Source organism: Vicugna pacos, chromosome 4, assembly GCF_048564905.1.
Source record: "Vicugna pacos chromosome 4, VicPac4, whole genome shotgun sequence".
Lineage (NCBI taxonomy): Eukaryota > Metazoa > Chordata > Mammalia > Artiodactyla > Camelidae > Vicugna > Vicugna pacos.
The window spans coordinates 55,028,364-55,050,980 of NC_132990.1; the positions used below are offsets into that span (position 1 = coordinate 55,028,364).

Sequence of the window (22,617 nt, forward strand, 5' to 3'; positions counted from 1 at the left end):
TGATTGTTTCCTACCATCTTTCCACACAGCACACCAGAAACATTCATTTCAGATACCATCAGGGATGAGATTTTAATGGAATTCATTATACTTGTGAGATCTGGATCAGGAAATGTTGGAAGCTAGGTTCATAACAAACTATAATCCTCAGTAATTCTAGCTGAGCAGGGCTAATGAAGGGGAAGAATAAAAATATCTCTCCTTAACTATGCTTTCCCCAAAGAAGGTCCTTAGTGATTTACCTATGAGTCCACCTTTGTGCCTGATTCACAATGACCTACATTTTCTGAATTGGAAATATTTATTGAATAAGTTTTCGGTTCAGGAAATATTTTACAGCAGCTTTTACATCCTTATTCCTCAAGCTATAGATTATAGGATTTAGCATTGGGGTCACCACCCCATAAAACAGGGAAATGAGCTTGTCTGAAGTTTGCAACTTGTTTTCCCCAGGAAGTTCTTGAGACTTGGGTTTGGCATACATAAAGAAGATGGTACCATAAAATATGATCACCACTGTCAGATGCGCTGAGCAGGTGGAAAAGGCCTTGCGTCTCCCTGTGGCTGAGTTCATTCTCAAGATGGTGTAGAGGATGAACATGTAGGAGAAAAAAATCACCAGCAGTGGAAGAACAAGAAATGCCATATTTGATATTGTCATGGTGATAATATTGAGAGAGATATCAGCACAAGCTAGCTTGAGGACAGCTAATATTTCACATGTGAAATGATTGATAACATTATTCTCACAGAAAGGCAATTGCATGGCCAGAGATGTCTGCACAATTGAGTTGATTCCACCAGAGAGCCATGACACACAAGCCATCAGTACATATGCCACTTTGTTCATGATGATGGGATATCTCAGAAGATTACAGATAGCCACATATCAGTCAAAAGCCATCATGCCAAGGAGGAAACATTCTGTCGACCCCATTGCAAATCCAAAGAACATCTGCACTGCACATCCAGAGAAGGAAATGTTCCTCTTCTTTGAGATTAAGCTCACCAAAGTTGAGGGAACAGAGGAAGATGTATAGCAAATATCCAGGAAAGAGAGGTTGCCCAGGAAGAAGTACATGGGGGTGTGAAGACGGGAATCAAAGATGCTTGCTATGATCAGAACACCATTGCCAATTAAAATTACTAGGTACATAACTAGAATTAGAGCAAAGTAAATGACCTCAATCTTTGGGTATCCAGAAATACCCAGAAGAAGGAATTCTAACACGAATGTCTGGTTAATTTTATCCATATCATCTGCTTTCAGGATGCCAAAGGAATATGTAATATAAAATACATTCACTGCCAAGAAACAAATGTTACATATTACCTGAATAATTTATTTTTTAGAATGTATTATAAGGAGTGTTTGGTTGATGTTCTGACACACAGTTATCTTCAACAATGTGTATAACTAGAGTACAATGAAATTGGAAATGATGGCAGTACCTATGCCCACTGCCAATATGTGAAAATCTACCTATGATCAGGCAAATATTTAAAAGCAACCTTTCCTGTTGTTAAGGACAAGTTCCTGGGCTGAGGTTTCCAAAATTCCTGACTAATTACCAACTGATTTCATATACCCCAGAAAGTAAGCAGTGGAGATGGCAGAAGACTACTCAACAAGGACTGGAAATTTGATTCTGCAATTTACAATGGTCAAATTTCACAGCAACTTTGATTTTGTGGTGTACATATTTCTTTCTATACCTGAAACTGCATACTTAATTGTTCATAGACATTTAGTAATAATAAATTGAATAGCATAAACTGAAATTGAGCATCTGTTTAAACATAGTTAGTTGTTGATCTCATATCCCAGCTCCTCTTAGTATCACCTATGACTATTCCTATGACAAGACTATTGCATAGATGAGCTCCGCACAAATGTTACAATCTTTGGAGAACATTACATAGTCTCTTCACTTATTTTTATTCTGTAGCTTTGGAGTGTATCTTCATAATTTACTCACTAAAGTCAACCTAAGAAAACAGTAAGGAGATTTAAATATTTTATAAATATGTATATATATATATATGTGTATGTATATGTACCACTATATGCTTAACAAAATATAATCATTGTTTATATTATCTCCATTTTTTTCAAGTATAAAAATATTGTCCAAGGTTAACCTCGTAGTAAATAATAAAGTGGAGCTCAAAGCTCAGATCAAGTGTAGTTGACAGCTTCACTAATTTTCAGATACATATGAATCATGTGGTTATCTTGAAAACTTTAGATTCTGTTTTAGTTTGCAGGGCAGTTCCTGAGATTCTTCATTTCTCATAAAAGCCCAGATGATACTTAGGCAACAAGTCTTGAAAGCATTTGAGTGACAAGGCTTTTATACTCAGTTGGCAGATTATCCGGATGTTTCTGATCCAAATGATTTTCTTTTGCCTTATTATGTGGATTGGCAAACCAACTTGGAAAATGACAAGAACATACTCCTTCTGTGTTCTACAGAAAGCTCCATATTCATATATCCTTAAGAAAAATATTATTGAAAGAGTTAAATATGCTTAAGAAAAAAAATATTGAAAGACACATTTTTAAAGCAGGTTAAACGTGTGCCAGACTACTATAATAGCTTTCGAATATTACTGAGACGCTATCTTGAACCCAGTCATATTTCAAGTACAGTAAGGATAAAGAAAAGAATAAAGTGCCTGCCATTATGAACCTCACAATTCATATGGGAAAAGTACATATGAAAATATATTATAAATATAATGACATTACATAGCTTGGGTAAAAACTATAGATTTGCCCACAAGGAAGAAGTTTATGGGAAATAAATCAGGCCAGGGAGAATTCAGGAAGAGTTTTGGATTCAGACTGGATATGGAAGAATGGAAAAACTTAGACAAGTTTGGAAGAAAAGAAGGGAAGTGGAGTATCCCAAAAGTGAGAAGGTGAGCTGAGTAAACAGATTGGCAGCACATCCTTTTTGGACAAGGGAATTTCTGTGGAGGAGTGATAGCAAGCACATCTCAGAGGGAAACTATGGCAGGTGCATAGAAAGGCTCTAAAGTCAGAGAATTTGGCATACCTTTTAGTGGGGAAGGGGTCCATTATTAGCACAGAATGTGGGTTGAACATTTATACACTGTGATATTAGTATGCTCCAAACTTGACATCACACTGTATGATTTTATGAGATTTTTAGCAGAAATTTAATACAAGGAATTAAGATATTTAGATTAATGTGTTTGTCACTCATTACAGATTGGATGTGAAAATCGATCTTTCCATAATCGTTGCCAGATTTGACATTGGTCAAAATCACTAGACTAGTTTAGCCCTCATGTGGGCAAACAGTTTTGAGAATTTCAGCATGGTCACTTTTCCCACACTCTGCCACTCAGCTTGCCATGTGGTAAGAGTTGGGGAAATCAGTGTAAAGGAGATATTATTTGGAATATAAAGTCCAACTTAACAAAGGGTTCCTTACTACAGGAATAATTTAATTAAGAATACACAGTAGAAATATTTCACACAGTAGAAATATTTTAAAGAGAAAGGTAGACAAGGGAATATAAAATCCCAATTTTAGAGATGAGTAATTTAGCCCAAAAGAGGTTATAAATTTTTATTTATCCAGTTTAAGGCCAGAACTTCCTTTAAAGAAGAGAAAAAGAAAGAGAAAGAGAGTGATCTTCATTTCATTTAGGTAGTCAACTCTTATTTCAGGATCCTACATGCCATATGTTAGGCTTGAAATTAGTTCATTTGGCTGGGGTCACATGACTAGTAACAAGAAGAGGAAAGATCCAAAGTCCATTATCTTTACATTACTACCCTGCCTAACTGCTAGCATTAAAATTTACATAGAAATCACATGCCAACTACAGGGAATGGTTAGTAAGAACCATGGAAAACTGGGATCAAAAGGACTAATTGACTATATTCATTCAACAGTGCCCTGAGAAAGGCGGCAGTGACTAGACACATTCTACACTACTTCTTATGACAAATCAAAATTCTCCCCAAGTGGGACTCAGAAATTGGTCAGAGTATGCACTGGCTAAGGGAACTGAACACCCTGATCATACCAGGCATTAATGCAAATAGAAGACAGTAAGATTTACAAGAACATATGAAGATGTTCTAGCCAGGCCCTTTGGGTCCAGGGCCAGAGAGCCTGTTGGCTTCCCCTTCTGGACAACTACAATTAACGATGCAGCTGAGGCTACCTAAACTGTTTCTCCCTGCCATCTGCTCCAAGCCTTTCCCTCCTAGGCAGGAATCCCCTCACTAAGTCAAACCCACCTTGAACCAGGCTTGTCTTGCTACCTTTGGTTTACTTCTGCTCCTGGCACTTTAAACTCTTCTTTGTGAGGTAACAAGAGACATGGGGGAAGGAGCTTATCTGTTTTGCTCATCCCTCCACACCTAAGCCTAATACAGTGGCTGCACATGATAGATGAGTTCTGACTGAATAGGTGAAGGCTTATTTTCTAAATTCTTAAGCAATGTCCCTGTGCAGCATTTGTGGATTAACGATCAGGAAAACTTTAATATGTCACATTTGTTCATTTGCAGCAGGCTTGAATTTTCTCTAAGTATCTTTCCATGTGTACTAACAAGGTGCCATCTTATGCAAATAATTACCAGTTTATGCACTGTAAGTACAGAGGATCATCTAATATTTATTGAAAAATATATGACATGGTTTTAGCATGGTAGAAAGTATCTCGGACTAGAATCAAAGTCTTTGGTGTGAGCTCCTCTGCTTCTAACTTATAGCCTCAGTCTTCTCATTTGTAAAATAGTGATAAAAATACTTGCCTTACTTTCCTTGCGGGGATATTTTAAGGAAATGAGATAGTATATGGAAATTACTTTAAGGATTAACAGAGATTATAAAAATAATAATGAAGTAATAGTAATAATAATGATCACAGCTATATTTTGTTAATAATAAATTGATACCTGTATTGCATCAGGTTATTCACATTACAAATTAATATTTAATAATACCTTTAACTATAGATTGAAAAGGTACAGTTTCATGGTATTCAAGACTTACCCAATAAAAAAATGTTAAAAAAAAAGACTTACTATTATACTGATAAATTATTTCCACCTCATAAAAGAACCCATTACTTTCTTCTTAGTACTTATGTCAACCATTCTGAATTAAGGTCAGGTTCAACAAACAATGCCAGATTCCACAGATGTGGAAGAGTAAATATTTGATATGCAACAGTTGTAATTGTTCCCTAGTTCCCAAAGCAATTTAAAGTTGGAATGAGCGATCTGTGGAATGGAGAAACTTCTGGTGCATTAGGGACAGTGTCCCACAGATATAATTAGGAGTGGTGTTTGGAATATAACGTGGCTAAACTAAGGCTCAAAAATGAAGTAATATTTTCTCACTCATATTTATGAAATGTGACAACATATTAGTTCAAATTATTAGTTCCAAAATAAAATTAATTCAAAATAAGATATTACTCATTCAAATGATAATTACCAAAATGAAATGCTCAAATTAAAAAATAATCTAGATATTATAAATGAAATAAAACAGATATCTGCCCTGAATTGAATGCATTATCATTTAACAGTTTTGCTTTTTTTAGTATTCACTCTTTTAGATAAGTTAATTTTGTGCAGGATGCCATCACTTTCTTTGGAATGCAAAGAAATACTGATAAGCAATAAAATAAATTCACAGGACAAAGGGGAATTCATATATATTTAAAGCCATAAAAGCAAATAGTAATAATAATCATGAGTCTAGAATGGACAATTTGAGGCATGAATTTAGATAGGTAAATAGGACATTATTAAATTAAAGTATTCTAGGAAAGTTTTTGAGCCATATTGTAGGCCTTAACACTGAACTTCACAAGGTTATTTAGAAATGATGAAGAAATAAAGACATTCCCAGACAAACAAAGCTGAAAGAGTTCCCTACCACTAGACTCAAGAAATGCTAAAAGGAGTTTTTTAAGATGAAATGAAAAAGTGCTAATTAGTAACATGAAAACATACAAAAACATACAACACATTGGTAAGGAAAATATATAGTCAGGTTCATAAAATTCTAATTCTGTAATAGGATGGCATGTTAGTCACTTAATTATAGTATAAAGATTAAAGGAAAAGAGCATTAAAAATAATTATAGCTACTATAATTTGTTAATGAATACAGAATATAAAAATAGGTAAACTGTCACATTAAAAACATAAAAGGGGGAGTAAAAGCGTGGAGTTTTTGTATGCAACTAGTTAAGTTGATATCAGCATAAAATAGACTGTTGTATGTTTTATGTAAGCTGCATGGTAACTACAAAGTAAAAACCTACAGTAGATTCACAAAAGATAAAGAGAAGGGAATCAGAGCATATAACCAAAGAAAATCACCATCCACAAAGATAGGCAGCAAGAGGGAAAAATGAACAATGAAACTACAAAACAGTCATAATGCAATTAATAAGATGGTATCAGTAAGTCCTTACATATCTAAGATTACTCTAAATGTAATGATTACTGTAAATATAAATGGATTGAAATCTCTAATCAAAAGGCCAGGGTGGCTGCTTAGATTAAAAAAAAATCCCCAACTACATGTTGCCTGTAAGAGACTCATTTCAAATTTAAGGACACACATGAACTGAAAATAAAGAGATGGCAAAATATGTCTCATGCAAATGCAGACCAAAAAGAGTGTAGGTATCTATACTTATATCAGATAAGATAGACTTCTGCAAAAATTGTCATGGGAGACAAAGGTCTTTATGTAATGATAAAGTGGTGGACTCATCAAGAAAATATGACAATTATATATAGGCTTCCTACATCATAAGCACCTAAATATATTAAGTAGATATTAATAGATCTGAAGAAAGAAATAGCAAATAACACAATAATAGTAGGGGACTTCAATACCCCACTTCCAGCAATGGATAGATCATGCAGACAGATAATCAACACAGAAATGTTGGACTTAAACCATACTTTCAACTAAACAGACCTAACAGACATATATAGAACATTCTATTCAAAAGCAGCAGAACATACATTCTTCTCAAGTGCACATGAAACATTCTCCAGGATGGCTCACAAAACAGCTCCATCGTAGGTTACAAAACAAGTTTCATCATATTTAAGAGGACTGAAGTCATACCAAGTATCTTTTCTTCATACCCTAATGGTATGAAATTAGAAATCAACAAAAAGAAAACTGGATAATTTACAAACATGCGGAAACTAAACAACACACTCATGAATAACCTAAGTATCAAAGAGAAAAATCAAAAGGGAAGTCAAAAAGTATCTTGAGATAAATGAATATGGAAACACAACATACCAAAACCTGTAAAATACTGCAAAAGTAGTTCTTAAAGGGAAGTTTATAGTGATAAATACATGTATTAAAAAAAAATAGAACTCAGATAACCTAATTTTATCCTCAAGGAACTAGAAAAAGAAGAACAAATTAAGCCCAAATTTAGTGGTAGGAAGGACACAGATCAGTGTAAAGAAATGATATAGAGACCAGAAAAACAAGAGAAACAAATGAAAAAACTAAGAGATGGGTTTTTTGAAAAGATAAAATTGATAAATAAAACCTTTAGGTGGGCTAAGGAAAAAAAGAGAGAAGACCCAAATAAATAAAATCAGAAATAAAAGAATAGACGTTAAAAACAAATGATAGTAAGAAATAAGTAAGATTATAAGAGACTACTATGAACAACTGCATGCCAATAAATCAGATAACCTATAAGAAATGAATAAATTCCTAGAAACAAACAATACTGAATCATGAAGGAATGGAAAATCTGAACAGACAAATAATGAGGAAACTGAATCAAAATTATAAACCTCCCAACAACAGACCCAGAACCAGATTATTTTCCTGGTAAATTCTACCAAATATTTAAAGAAGAATTAATACCAATTCTTCTTAAATTCACCTGAAAAATTAAAGGGGAAGGACAACTCCCAAATTTAATTTAGGAAGTCAGCATTACCCTCATACCAAAGACAGATAAGAACAATACAAGAAAAAAGAAGAGGGGGGTGGGGGAAAGAACTACAGACCTGTATTCTTCGTGAATACAGATGCAAAAATTCTCAATCAAATATTAGCAAACCAAATTCAACAGCCCATTAAAAGGATCATGCACCATAGTCAAGTGGGATTCATCATTAGGATGTAAGGATGGGCCAACATACACAAATCAATAAATGCAATATATCACTTAATAGAATGAAAGATTAAATCATGTGATAATCTCAATAGAAGCAGAAAAGAGAATTTGACAAAAGACAACATTCTTTCATGATAAAAATTTGTCAACAAATTAGGTATAGAAACAACATATCTCAACTCAATTAAAGGCCATATATGACGGATTCACAACTGACATCATATTCAATAGTTAAGGGCAGGAACCTTTTCACCCAAGATCAAGAAGACAAGGGTGCCTACTCTTAATACTTTTATTCAACATAGTACTGAAAGTCCTAACTAGATCAATCAGGCAAGCAAAGAAATAAAAGGCATACAAATTGAAAAGGAAGTAAAATCATCTTTATTTGCAGACAATATAATCCTACATACAAAACATCCTAAAGACTCAATCAAAAAACTGAACATTTATCAATCAACGAATTCGGTAAAATTATATGATATAAAACCAACATTCAGAAATCAGTTGCATTTCTATACACTAACAATAAAATACCTGACAAAGACATAAATGAAACAATCCTATTCACACTATCATCAAAAACAATAAAATACTTAGGAATTAATTTAACAAAGAAAGTGAAACTACAAGACTTTGATAAAATCAAAGAAACTGAAGAAGACACAAACAAATAGAAGGCTATTCCAAGTTCATATACCAGAAGAATTAACATTGTTAAAATATCCATACTACTCAAGTCACCTATAGATTCAATGTAATCCCTATCAAAATTCTCTGGCATTTTATATCAAGATGCCTAAACAGCATAAATTATAGCATTTAGAGTGAACTAAAGAAAAAAGATGTAGAAAGTTAAAAAGAAACTACCAATTTGAAAAAGTAGGCTTATCTGAAACAATTTTAACAGAAAATTATTGAGAAAGGAGAATTTATTTCTGGGACAAAAGTTGAGTTTGAGTGCAAATCTTTGTTATTAAAATCAAAATACCATATGAGATGGCTCATACATGGAACCTAAAAATAAAAAAAGAACATAAATACAAAATAGAAACAGACTCATAGACATAGAATATAAACTGTGGTTGCCAAGGGCGAGGGGGTGGGAAGGGATAGACTGGGAGTTCAAAATTTGTAGATACTGACAGGCATATGCAGAACAGGTAAACAAGATTATACTGTACAGCACAGGGCAATACATACAAGATCTTGTGGTAGCTCACAGCAAAGAAAAATGTGACAATGAATATATGCATGTTCATGTACAACTGAAAAATTGTGCTCTACACTGGATTTTGACACAACATTATAAAATGACTATAGCTCAATAAAAATTGTTTTAAAAAAAGAATTGTTTTTAATAAAAGGTTACATTCTGTTCCATATGCTTCAACTCTGACTTGGATATAGAAGGAAAATAAAGCTCAGTTTTAATTTTTTTATTGACATTTTAACTGTCAGTTTAAATTGTTTACATTCTTCTAACCTAACTTTCCCCCATTCATTGCAGAGTAAGGATGCAAAATTCCAAAAGCTCATTTCAGGCTTGTATCAGCGCAAGATAGGGCAATACTGTAAGTAGACTACAGGGTCAAGAGTCACATAAGCTGACTTTGAGATCTTTTTCACCCTTTCATATACTGGCTGGACAATCTTCAGCAAAATATTGCAACTTTTAGAGTCTAAGGCTCTACATCTGTGTAATAAAAATAACTGGACTAACTCAGGGTAGTATTCTAGAAACAAATTTAATATTTGAAAGCACTATGCAAATGAAGGCAATTTACACAATCATGGGACGCTTCCAGATAATCTCCCCTCAAAATACCAATACTTATCAGAGACTTTTTTCTGTTTGATTCTTAAAACTGTCAAATATTGTGGTAATGCAGATAATAATATATGTTATATATTTGAGTTGCATTACAAGAACATACCAATTATGCGATATAATTGGATCTAACTACATTCTCCCCGGAGTTTTGCAAAGTTTTTAATCTTTCATGTTTCCATTCCTCATTTTGATTTTTTTTCCAAATATTGGACTTCTCCCTGGCTTGCCCCCGAAAGAATTTAAATTGCCTTGCTATGCTAATGGCTAGTCTTTTGGAGGATGCTTCTGGAGCTCAAAACGTAGAGGAACATTTAGATAACCACAAAGGCCTCAAGAATCTATGGGTCATCTTACAAAATTTTCCCTGAGACTTAACTAGAAACTCTGAACCTGAGAATCAGAATATTTTAAATAGACTCCTCTATCACTTTTACCTGAGGAATAAACTACTTATAAGCCAACACTTAAAGAAAATAATTACAGCACCCTGCTTGTTATCTAATGTTCACTATTATCGCCTCACCTTATCCTAAAAATTATCACATAAAATGGAGAGCATTTTCTGAAGCTGTAAAGCAAAGCGGCTGTTAAGGAAGAAGCCTGATCTCAAATAAAGGAAAGGAAACTATTCCACAGGCTCAGAGGTACATAAAAGACATCATATTCCATATTATTCTCTTGTAAGTATTATTTTTCAAATTATGGGTAAGATGTAAATTTTATGTGGTTTAACTGGATATATCTATTTTCTCATCTGTCAAGTTTTCAATTGTTTAGTGTCATAAAGCTTTGTGTTATATTTTAGACCATTGCTGGGTAATCTTAGGCAGGAATTGGCCTCATTTAAAGAAGAAAAAAAAAGAGGTTCCAAATCTTTGAACTTCAAATTTAGGTATTCCAAAATAAAATTCAGTGCTCTTTGCTACAGCTGCTTCTTCTAAAACATTTATTCTGCCTCTCCTCCTCTCCCCCCAGCAGACAGAATGAGAACATTAGATTCCTTTGATTGGTGCTCTTAGAGACATCATTGCAAAACAGATGTGTTGTCTGTTATTTTCCCTAGCATCTAAGCAATTTGAACACTATTACTGGACCTAAAATCTGCTGAAAAAAATTCTCTGTCTCAAGTGTGTGGAACTGCTATGCAATCATTTGATCATCTTCAGCAGTTGCTATAAACAGCATATTTCAAAATATGTTTTTAAAAGCTTTTAAAAATAACTGATGCCATATCACCTGTACAGTTATATTTAAAATAATTGTTGAATTCAAATTATGACAAAAATATGATTCCTGTATCTAACTCTGTAAATAATAATAACCCCTTCTCGAAGCTCCTTGGTCCAGGATCACTGTAATCAGTACCTCTTTATCCTACTGTCTCTAAGTTCCAGAGTAAGCTTTCACTCTGGAGAGTAAATTACATGGAAGCAAAAATCCGCCATAGGCCTCTTATTTCTTGTTTTGATTACCAGTGACCTGAATTAATCTACTAACTCTGGATAAGAAAAATGTTTCTGAAAAAAAGAGCATCTATTCCATTTGTGCCTACATTGTGCTAAGTGCTGCAATTTGTAGGAGAAGTTCGGCTCAGTGGATCAAAATAGTGGTTGTCGTGTTATCAATATGTCTGTCAGTCTAAGTTTACTTAATTTGTCTTCTCTCTCCTATTGCCACTAAAACCAATAAAATTAACACAGCATACTTTACCTGTCTGAGATAATATAGTGTTTTGGAAAGAGTGTGAGCTTTAGAGCCAGTCAATACTTGCTTCCTACACACAATTAATTAGGCACAGAACACTGAGTAAGTAATTTACCTTCTCTCAGCATTGCTTTCCTCATTTCTAAAATGAGAAGGCGGTAGTCTTCTTTTTAGTTTTAAAATGATTTCTTTTAGTTTTAAAATGATAAAGGATATGAAAGGAAAACATTAAGTTGTTTAACAAATACTAAAATATTTGAATAAAGAATTATCTTTTGGTTTTGAGAAAAACAAGTGTTGTAATGACTTCATTTGCTCACTACTACCCCTAGTTAGATTATCTGGCACATATTGCTATGCATGTGCTGAATGAACTGATGAACAAGCATTTGGGTATTACATTCAGCTTGAGAAGTGCTTTCATTGTATCATATCATTGGATTCTCTCATGCAACCTATGAAGAAGCTATTGTTTACTTTACAGATGGGTAAACCTAGACTGAAAAGTAAAGCAGCCCTCACGTCCCTAGCATGTGAAAGATCTAGCACTTGGAGCTGGGTTTCCCAAGAATGTAATTTCAGGTCTCACACTCTTTTAATTGCAACTAATTATGACCTAAGGCAGAGTCAAATGTGTTTTAAGTTCCTACACTATACCATAAACTTAGTGTATGTGGTAACACTTAAATTCAGACCAGACTGCCCCCAATGCACAGGTGAATGTACAGTTGCTGAGAGAAGCTTAAAAGTTAGCATTATGACACAGAGCTCATAAGAGATGTAGCCAAGATTTTTTTCAGCTCATGTACACTTGACTACTATTGCTTCTAATATTCAACATATCCTAGGGCATCTCGAGGAAAACCAAAGGCAAAATGAATGTGTCCTTTTTCACCCAGTGAGCAATATCTTCATAAACTGATTTCTTCTAGAAGAGAAGTTTTCTAGGGGTAGAGGGATGAAAAAACTCAAAAAAGAAAAAAAAAGTATGAATAGCAGAAGGGTTAGGCTCCTATGATCCCCAGGGCATCAATTTTTTAACTTCTTAACTGAGATGTTTTACTTTTCCTCTGGCTATCTGTTGAAGTACTCTTCATTCTCAGAAGTTAAAAAACAAACAAACAAACAAACAAACAAACAAACAAACAAACAAACAAACCTGGAAAGCCTAGGTAGCATGAAGCAGTTATGATTTGGCTAGTTTAATAAGTAAAGCAATCAGTTAAGACCTAGCTGTGAGGGACCCAGCAGAGCTTTGGTCTCACTTCAGACTGAGGCTAGATTCACTTTAGTTTCCACAGACTACTATAGGACTGAGCTGAGAACCCAGAGGAAATGGGTGGACTGTGTTTTTGCCAAGGGAATTAAAACTTTCTGATACCAATTTGACCTAAAATGAACTATTACATGTCTAGCTCCAAAATAAGATGAATTTTGAGTCGGGTTCTCTACAAGATGCAGGAGAAGCCAATGATTGCCCTGAAAAACAATGTTTACAGACCTACCAAGCACAGGTCACAGTTCAATATTAGTGAGAAAAGTACATGATCCTGAAGAATGCCTCTATATTAACCTTTTTTTCCCTATATTTTCATCCTTAATACCCCCTTGGTCAAAATTCCAAAGGCTCTCAATAGACTGGAAAATAAATTATAATTCCTTAATACTACACTTAATATAGCTCACAAACTGGAAAATCTTTTTTCCTCTTTTTTTCCTTCTTCTGACTATTGCACCCTTATACATTGTTTTCTTGTCTAGAAGCCCACTGATGCATTTGGGCTTCAGCCCATTACCTAGGACCATCCCTCCTCAGCTCATCAAGATTAAAATCACTTGATGCAATGAAATAATGCCCTAACCTTTTCTCAGATGATCTCCCCTTCTTTGAAGTCTGATTGTACTTACTCAGAGTTTGAATCAAACATGTGCAGTGATTCAGAGGCTTCCCCCAAGAGAAGCTGTCTGGTTTCCTACCAACAGACCTTACTGTACAGCAATACTGTGCGGGTGGTTGTTATTTTAACCAAGGTCCTCATTCTGTTCCTTAGACCCACAGACTCAAACTGTCTTTGTTAAAATAAGAAGAGGCTGGATCTTATTCACAAGGGTTGATTCACACTAGCTCACAGATACTACTGTGAGGCAGAGTGCTGTGCTTCACAGCGAGGAACAGAAAGGCTGATGGGAGCAGCAGCAGAAGAAGCAATGTTCTGCTCAGTCCATTTCTTCCTTCTACACAGGTGACCTGGATGCTGGCTTCTCATCAGACAGGAAAAAGTGGTTCAAATCAAGGGGGTTACTTTTATATGAATAGTGTATTTAGTGGAGTCAGGCTAATAAGAATTCCAGATTCACCTATCTCTAATTTAAGTATATATTACCTTTCTAATGGGACCACAAGACTTGAAATCTGTTGGATGAGCACTACCTCTAGTTGACCCTAGGTACTTCTTTTCATTCTCCATTGCTGACCAACCACTTTATGAACTGATTTTTTTAAATTAGATTAAAAACTCTATTTTTTTAAATATCTGGTCTAACTAGGCTTTAACCCATTTTTTTTCTTTTAAGTGCCTTAATTTTTTTCTTCTAATTCATTATGTGTTATTTCTATAGGGTCAGAACTCAATTTTCCTTTTTTGTTTTTACATTTATGTTAGTCTTTTCTATTAAACTACATTTCTGATCAGAGGTCCTTCATTGTCATATGCCTTACCTATATTGCTCTCTATGATTTTTATATATGTTTTTTATTTGTTATCTTTTAAACTTGGGTTATAGTTAATCATGCTCTTCTGCATCTTCTTTTAAATTCCTTTGTATATTATTTTCCTCAATCCTTAAAAAGCTACCTAATATTCACCCATAATCAATAATTCCACTAATATTTCCTACCCAATCCACAATTATGTGTTTGGTTTGTCCCTAAAAATGCAAGCACCCTGGTAAAATATGTATTTAATTTTATCTATAAAATGTATTATGCTATAAATTACAACATGGCTTACTTTTTCCCACACTTTTTCAGGGATCTATTTATGTTACTATATAGACATCTAGTTCATTTGCTTCTCACTTCTGCAAACTGTTTCGTAATGCATGCTCACATATGGTAGAACCATTCCTCTGATGATGGAATCAAGGTTGCCCTCAACCTCCTTTTACCACAAACAGTGCAATGATGAGCATCCTCATGCTTGTCCCCTTAAAATCCTGGGCAAGAATTTAGCTGGGACGTATTCCTAAGACTGGATTTTTTGGGTCCTACCCAATTTTAATACAGGCAGAGAAATTTCTAGTATATCAGTGTACACTCCCACCAAATATTGCTCACCAATATTTGGTAAAATCTACTTTTCTAATGAAAATGAATATCTTAGGGCTATTTTAACAATAATTTTTCTGATTTTGAAAATTTAATGAGCATTTTCCAATTTTCTAAGTGTTAGAATCTCTCCACATACTTGTCAGCCATTTAGGAAAAACCCTTCTGTGAATCACTGATTCATATCCTTTGATCAACTTTCTATTGGATTAAAGTTTATGTTTTTAAGGTTTTTTCTTTCACTATAAGTTCCTAAGAACTTCTATATTGTCTTTTATTGATTTAATAATTTTTTTCACATAAAAATTAATATATCCGGTTTTCACCTTTATGCATGATAATCCAAGGATCCAATTCTTTCTGGGAGAGTGGGATAATTAGGTTTATTTATTTATTTTTTTAATGGAGGTACTGGAGATTGAACCCAGGACCTCATCATGCTACACATTTACTTTACCACTGAGCTAAATTCTGCCCTGACCCTATTTTTTCATTATATGAATACATTTACCTAACATGATCTACTAAGCTATCACTTGCCTACTGCTTTAGGGTGACAGTTTTATGATGTATCAAATTCCCACATAAACTTATTTCTATATCTAAGATCTCTTTTCTTTTCTACTAGACCATCTAAACATCTCTGAACCATTATCATACTATTTTTTATTACTGTGGCTTTGTAGTGTGTTTCAAATATGGATGTTCCTCTTACTTTTCTTTTAGAAAATTGTGTGCAAGTTGTGCAATTTTATTCCTCCACATAAATTTTAAAATGAGCATTCATATTCCTCAAAAAAACATTCCAGCTAAAATTTTGACTGTATTTAATTGAATAGGGACTACTTTGGGGGAGAAATGGCAGCCTTAAACTTTTATCCCATCTGCTAACATATACCTTTTCAATTATAGTTTTTATGCTGTTTAATTTCTAAGTGATTTCTGTAAAGGTCTTGTGCATGCTTCATTAGGATAAAACTCAGATTTTTTTAAATTTATTTTTTGTTATTTTTATTTCTATTATGTTTGCTAATCATTTATTTCTAATGTAAAGAGAACTATTTATTTTTCATTGATCTTACACCAAGTGGTCTTACTAATTTTTTTCATCAAGTCTTAAAAAAATCTTTCTGATTTTGACCAAGACTATCAAGTCTATCTTAAACAGTAGCTGTAAGAGTGGGCATCCTTATCTTAATCCAGATCTTAATGAGAATGTATAAGGGGTCTCTATTAATTATTACTGAATAGTACTTTCTATAGTTTTTTTGGTATATAGTTTCCTTTCAAGATTAGGGAATTACCTTATTAACTTTAAAAAGTTTATACAAAAATTATGAATTGATCTTCACCAAATTTCTTTCTTGCATCTCTTGAAATAATTGCTTTTTATTTTCTTATCATGATTTACCGATGATGTCTACCAAATGTGTAAGGAAGGATAACCCAAAGTCATATAATAATACTCCTTACTTTCATGTATTATTATGAATAAAAGCATTTAGAAATGATTACTCTATACCTGGCATGGAGTAATCAATACATATATTACTATTTTATAATTGTTGCTGCTAGTAAAATTATTTTAAATGTAGATTATTAATATTACTTCTTACTTATTGCACTGGTGGTTTTCAAACTATGCCCCTTGGAATCCAACAAAATTAAACTGAAGGAGGAAAAATGAATAAGGTACTAAAGGAATAGTGCTTTTTCCTTCCCTAAAAACCAGTGTAGCTTCAACCAGGGAAACTCTCTTTTTCATTTATTTTGTATATATGCTTCTTATAAATTTTATCACTTGTGAAAAAATGATAGTTGCATGTCACTGGTTTAGTTAAATGTATACATTCTGAATAAAAGCACTGTTGCTACAGTTGATTCCCTAAGTGATAGTTCTCAGATAAGGTGAAGATAAACAGATTATGCGGAGCCTACAATACACAATATTATAAATCTCTATTCAGAATAAAATTAGCTTTCTAAATACTTTCAATTCACTTCTATTTTTAAAAAACACATTTATTTGAACACACAATTCCTCATTATACTGAGGTAGATACTGGAGTAATATAAAGACATGTCTCTTCATTGAGGCTACTGTCCTCAATGAGGCAATATGCAATGACTTACCTATACAACAGGGGACCAGACTGAGCTCTAAAAGAGACTAAGCCACACAAGACTGCATTATGACTTTGATAGGCCCTAGTCATTTTTGCCTTTATGTGCCCCTTCTTCCATGAAGTAATATTAAAAGTTATATCTTACATCTGCATTGGGATAAAGATAAATAATTTAATATTATGTGTCAAAACTTGAAAATTTATTGTTTAATTTGGATTTTAAAAGAAATCAAAACATTTTCATAGGCTCTTACTGTGCCTAGTGAATAAGTTGGCCCTGTAACTGTGGGTCAATTTCAAATACATATACAATCCTATCAGATAACATAAATGATTGAGATAAACTGAGAATAACATATTAATTGGCAACTAACAGTCATCCCCAGTGACAAGCAGAAAAGAGAGAGAGGAGGGTACTCTGGTAGAACAGAGAAGTTGCTTTAAATTCAAAGGATCAGTTAAAACTAAGCTCCATGATGGAAATGGGTCCAGTGTTTTCAAATATTATAATCTGTTTGAAGACAAGCTGAAAAATAGATTTTATACTGTATCCCTTGCTTTTTAAATGCTCACTTTTAAAATGTAATTCAAATTTAAAACAGCACAGAAACTGCCAAACCAAGCACATCTCTCTGCTGCATCCAGGCTGTAGACCACTGATTTGCTGTCATTGTGTTACCAGGCAGAACTAGCAGAAATGACAATAAATTGGTTTGGGATCCAAACATCCTACAAACAAATGTATTCTCTCTTAACACTGAGAAAATCAGGTTAGGATTCCTGCTCTAGTGGCCTGGGTTTACAGTAAGAAATTTGTCCCACAGTTACATTGTTGCATCCAAATATAGAACTATTGTAACAAAGAATACCATTCTTTAAAGAAAACAGGAGCTCTTGCAGACACCATATTAACAAATTTCTGTTCTATCATCCATAGAGTGCTATTGGAGAAAGGATATACACAATATGGGAAGGACCAATGATTCCATGTTGACAGAATTTGTCCTGTTTGGGCTTTCTGAACACCCAAAGCTCCAGACAGTTTTCTTTGTGCTAGTTTTCTGTATGTACCTGATGATCCTGCTGGGAAATGGAGTCCTCATCTCAGTTATCATGTATGATTCTCACCTGCACACCCCCATGTATTTCTTCCTGTGTAATCTTTCCTTCCTGGACATTTGCTACACAAGCTCCTCTGTCCCATTAATTCTTGACAGCTTTCTGACAGTAAGGAAAATGGTTTCCTTCTCTGGGTGCATGGTACAGATGTTCCTCTCCTTTACCATGGGGGCCACAGAGTGTGTGCTTCTAGGCATGATGGCCCTTGATCGCTATGTGGCCATCTGTTACCCACTGAGATATCCCATCATTATGAGAAAAGGTGCCTACGTGCCCATGGCAGTTGGAGCCTGGGTTGCTGGGATAGTTGACTCAGTGGTACAGACATCTCTCACAATGCAATTACCATTCTGTGCCAATAATGTCATTAACCATTTTGTCTGTGAAATTCTGGCTATCCTAAAATTGGCCTGTGCTGATATTTCAACCAATGTGATCAGCATGGCAGGATCAAATTTGATTGTTCTAGTTATTCCATTGCTAGTAATTTCCATCTCTTACATTTTTATTGTTGCCACTATTCTGTGGATCCCTTCCACTGAAGGAAAACGTAAAGCCTTCTCTACCTGCTCAGCCCATCCCACAGTGGTGCTTATATTCTATGGAACCATCTTCTTCATGTATGCAAAGCCCAAGTCTAAAAGCTCTATTGGTACAAACAATCAAGACATCATTGAAGCCCTCATCTCCCTCTTCTATGGGGTAATGACACCCAGGCTCAATCCTCTCATCTATGGTCTGAGGAACAAGGATGTAAAAGCTGCTTTGAAGTACATGCTGGGTAGGAAAAAATCTCTCTGATGGACTATGAATACTGATTTACCTTTTGTGTGTTAGTATTCAAAGCTGCTACAGACACCAAATTCAAATAGTGAAAATTATCATGTGAAAGCAAATTCACCATGTGTCATTCAAAACCATATGGTAGAAATATTTTGGTTGCTGTTGTTACTATTAGTTTTTGTCCTAACTGAAGAAATAAAACATGCTTGTGGTTCAAAAAAAAATACTATTATGGAAAATCTCTCTTAAACCTTTAGAACATGAAAACACAACCACTCTTAAACCTTAAGAAAATAATAAAGGCAAAAGATGTTCTAAAAGGCACTTTGTAACGTAAAATAAGTACATTATTAATTATTCAAAGTGATTATTAATTAGCACATATTTATTTATTTATTTACTATTTGTGTCCACCAATATATAACCTCTCTTTAAGCAGAAACTTGTCTGTTTATTACCCTACAAGATCTCAAAGACCTAGAATAGAATATGACATATAATAACATTCAATAAATATTTTTAATAAATAAATAAATGATGCAATGTATAAATACAGAAATGTATACATGTCATAGCTGAGGTAACAAAGGTTATTCAAAAAGAAATCTGATTCAATATAATATTTTATAAATGAACTATATTGGCATTTTATCATATGAACTCCCTTAATAAATTACTACCTTTTTTTTGGTATGTGATATATATTATAATGTAGAGAAAGAAGTTTTATTTACCAGCTACAATAACTTTTCTGGATTTGTTACATAATGAAACTAAGCTAAAAGGGTTCCCTAGTAATGCACTCTAAGTTTTAATCCAATAAAACTAAGGTGACATGGTAGCAGAGAATTCCTCTTGGACTTTGAGAAGAGATCAGGTCATAATGAGGGTTTCTTTCCTACTCTGCATTTGATCACAAAGCTCCTAAGTGGCAGGAGAACTAAACAGAACTGGTAACTGACAATAATTTCAATAAGAGGAAGAGAAGTGGCAAAAGATAAAGAGCCAAGTTGTTTAATGAACTAGAGAGCTACAGGGTTTCAGGAGTTGGAGGATAAGACAAAGACAGCCCCAAACTGAGATGGTCTCTATTGTCTGAAGAGTGCGACCTTTGGAACAGTGCCAGTGTGGCACTAAGAAATTGAGTCAGATATGTCAATAGAGGAAAGCATTCCTTTCTTCCAGCCCTCTGAGGAGTCGAAGAGAGTTGAAATATAGAACACAAATCTAAACAGAAAATAACGGCTTCTGAATTATGAAAATAAGCCCTCAATATCTTCCTTTCTTATCACAGGTAATTATTATTTCTTCATAAGATTAAATAAGTTAATTCATGTACAGCACTAAGTAGTGCCTACAACATCCTAAATATCCAATAAACATTGGTGATTTTTTATTGTTAACATTAGGCTGCTTTAAAATGTCATAAAGCTTTGTGGCAGCACAAGAGTTTCATCCTTACTTTTTCACAGAGTGGTTTTGATGCTATTAAACTACTGTCTCTCAGTTTCAAATCCGCTCCTCTATGCTCTGCTTTGTGAGCTAGGCTACAGACACCGAAAACCACATTTCACCTTTGCTAGCTAGCCTCTGTTAAAGAGAATGGAGGGTTGGGTGGGGATAAGGGACTTGAGCCTCCCTATTTCCTTCTTGTTCATGTCAGCATCATTCCAGCTATGTTTCTTCACCACGACAATGGCAAATCCTTAGCTACTTCCAGTATTGGTTTCAGTTTTTATTTCTTCTTTTCTATAAGCCAGAACCAGTAGCTTAATAGTGCCATCTCCTCAGAGGTTTGAATCTGCCAATCAACTTTCTTCTGGTAAATAAACAGTCCTGCTAAGTCTTTACTTTGTCTTGAGGTTATCTTTAAAAACAATAAAACACACAATTCTCTGCTTGAGCAATGTAGTGGATCAGATGGAACATAAGTAATAGATTTGGTCAGACTATCATTTCCATACACAACTAAATAATAGGTACTGGGCAAGACATTGTCATTTCCTCTACAGATCCTCCCTTGTCTCTAAAATGTAGATTATAAAAACTCTTTAGTATACTCTAAAATAACATATAATAATCATATGATCATAAGAAAGGAAAACATTGTGTAGTTCACCAAATCCTGAGATACATGTGAGAAGGGATTAACTTAGAACCTTGAGAGAAAGAAACAAAAACATAACCCTTTTTTTTTCACCAATGCATATCTAGCACCCACCTAAGTTCCATACCTAGAATATAGTATGCTATTTCTATAAGTGTATTGAATTAATGCAAAAATAAATGAATGGAAGGAATAACTTCAGGGAGGTACATATAGTTGCCAAAATAATTTTTCAAGATTACATTATTGAATCATCATGATAACTCTTCAAGGAGCTACTATTTCCCAAATTTCACAGAGCAGAAAACCTAATACCAGAAATGTAGAAATACCTAAAGTTATAACCAAAATGTGGGAATAACTGCATTTGAATCAAACAATTAACAAACTTAACAACCCAACTAGTATGGAATACACATTATCCTAAAGCACATGTAGAGCAGGTACAAAAATTGATTATTTTGTCAGGCTGAAAGCAAGAATCAGCAAATTTTAATGAATTATATTAAACAGCAGATATTCTCTTAATTAAATTAAAATTAATTACTTAATTTAAAAGCTCCATAACCTGAAATAATTAAAACACATTTCTAAATGACTAATGAGTAACAGAGTTATTCAAAATACTTCACAGCTTCTATGGTAAGTGCATCAATAAATCAGAATGAATGCCCGCCATAAATAGTGTGGCCGTAGTAATGTGTGCCAGCTAAATTTCAGCTTTGCTTACAGATCAGAGGAAAAATTACAACCAAAAAATTAAAACCTCATAAAACCAGACCTGAGCTTGTACCCACTGGTTATTTATTGTTAGTGTCCATTCTGATTAATTGGTAGATGTTGCACAGTCTTTGCAAAACATTTTCAATATCAAACCTGCTAAGAAATGAAATACAATTGAACATTGCAATTAAAATTTACTGGATACAGAAACAAAGTTTTTTGAAGGAGATGTTCATACTTGAATTCGTATAGGAAATCTGGCTTCATATGGAAGAGAAAAGAAAGAAAACAAAAAAGAAGATAGGGATAAGAAACTATCCAGAGAATTTGAATGCAAAGCCAATATGCAAGGTATTGTGCTATATAACACATCTTATTACTTCTTACTAAATCTTCACAATAATCTTGAAAGGTATATCTCCTTGTTCTTAATTAACAGAAGAAGAAATTAAGATTCATAGAAGTTAAAATTCTACAGGTTCTAAGTGGAAAAGCTAGTTTTCAAACCATAGTTTTGACTATAAAGTTTTCAAACCATAGTTTTGACTTGATTTATCCATATTTTATAGCACTTCTGTCACTCTAGAGAAACGGTCTTAGTTTAAAAAAACCCAAGAAGCTGGTAGTAGTAGATCACCAGGTTGACAGCATCTAGCTAGTATATGAAGATGCAAATTTAAACACTATGCATGGACATTCAGTTTGATGCTGCAGATGG

General features: G+C 33.9%; 2 protein-coding genes and 1 long non-coding RNA gene across 5 annotated transcripts; 2 read left to right on the forward strand and 1 right to left on the reverse strand.

Annotated features, from left to right (window-relative positions):
• Positions 1-301: 301 nt before the first annotated feature.
• Positions 302-1,336, reverse strand: LOC102537335 (olfactory receptor 13C3-like). Its single transcript, XM_015247205.3, is given in 1 exon segment — positions 302-1,336. A coding segment is annotated over 1 exon segment (954 nt). The 5' UTR covers positions 1,256-1,336.
• Positions 1,337-4,409: 3,073 nt separating this feature from the next.
• On the forward strand, positions 4,410-22,244 carry LOC140695875 (uncharacterized). 3 transcript variants are annotated; one of them, XR_012071711.1, is made up of 4 exons: positions 4,410-4,455; positions 4,559-4,637; positions 9,686-9,749; positions 22,152-22,244. It is a non-coding gene; the product is annotated as an uncharacterized lncRNA (long non-coding RNA). The 3 variants fall into 3 exon arrangements; XR_012071710.1 differs by having other exon boundaries at positions 4,423-4,455; positions 4,556-4,637; XR_012071709.1 differs by having other exon boundaries at positions 4,429-4,637.
• LOC102537093 (olfactory receptor 13C8-like) lies at positions 18,134-19,091 on the forward strand. The gene has a single exon (XM_006213389.3). It carries the CDS (start codon positions 18,134-18,136, stop codon positions 19,085-19,087), a length of 954 nt encoding a protein of 317 aa, XP_006213451.1. The 3' UTR covers positions 19,088-19,091.
• Positions 22,245-22,617: the final 373 nt, after the last annotated feature.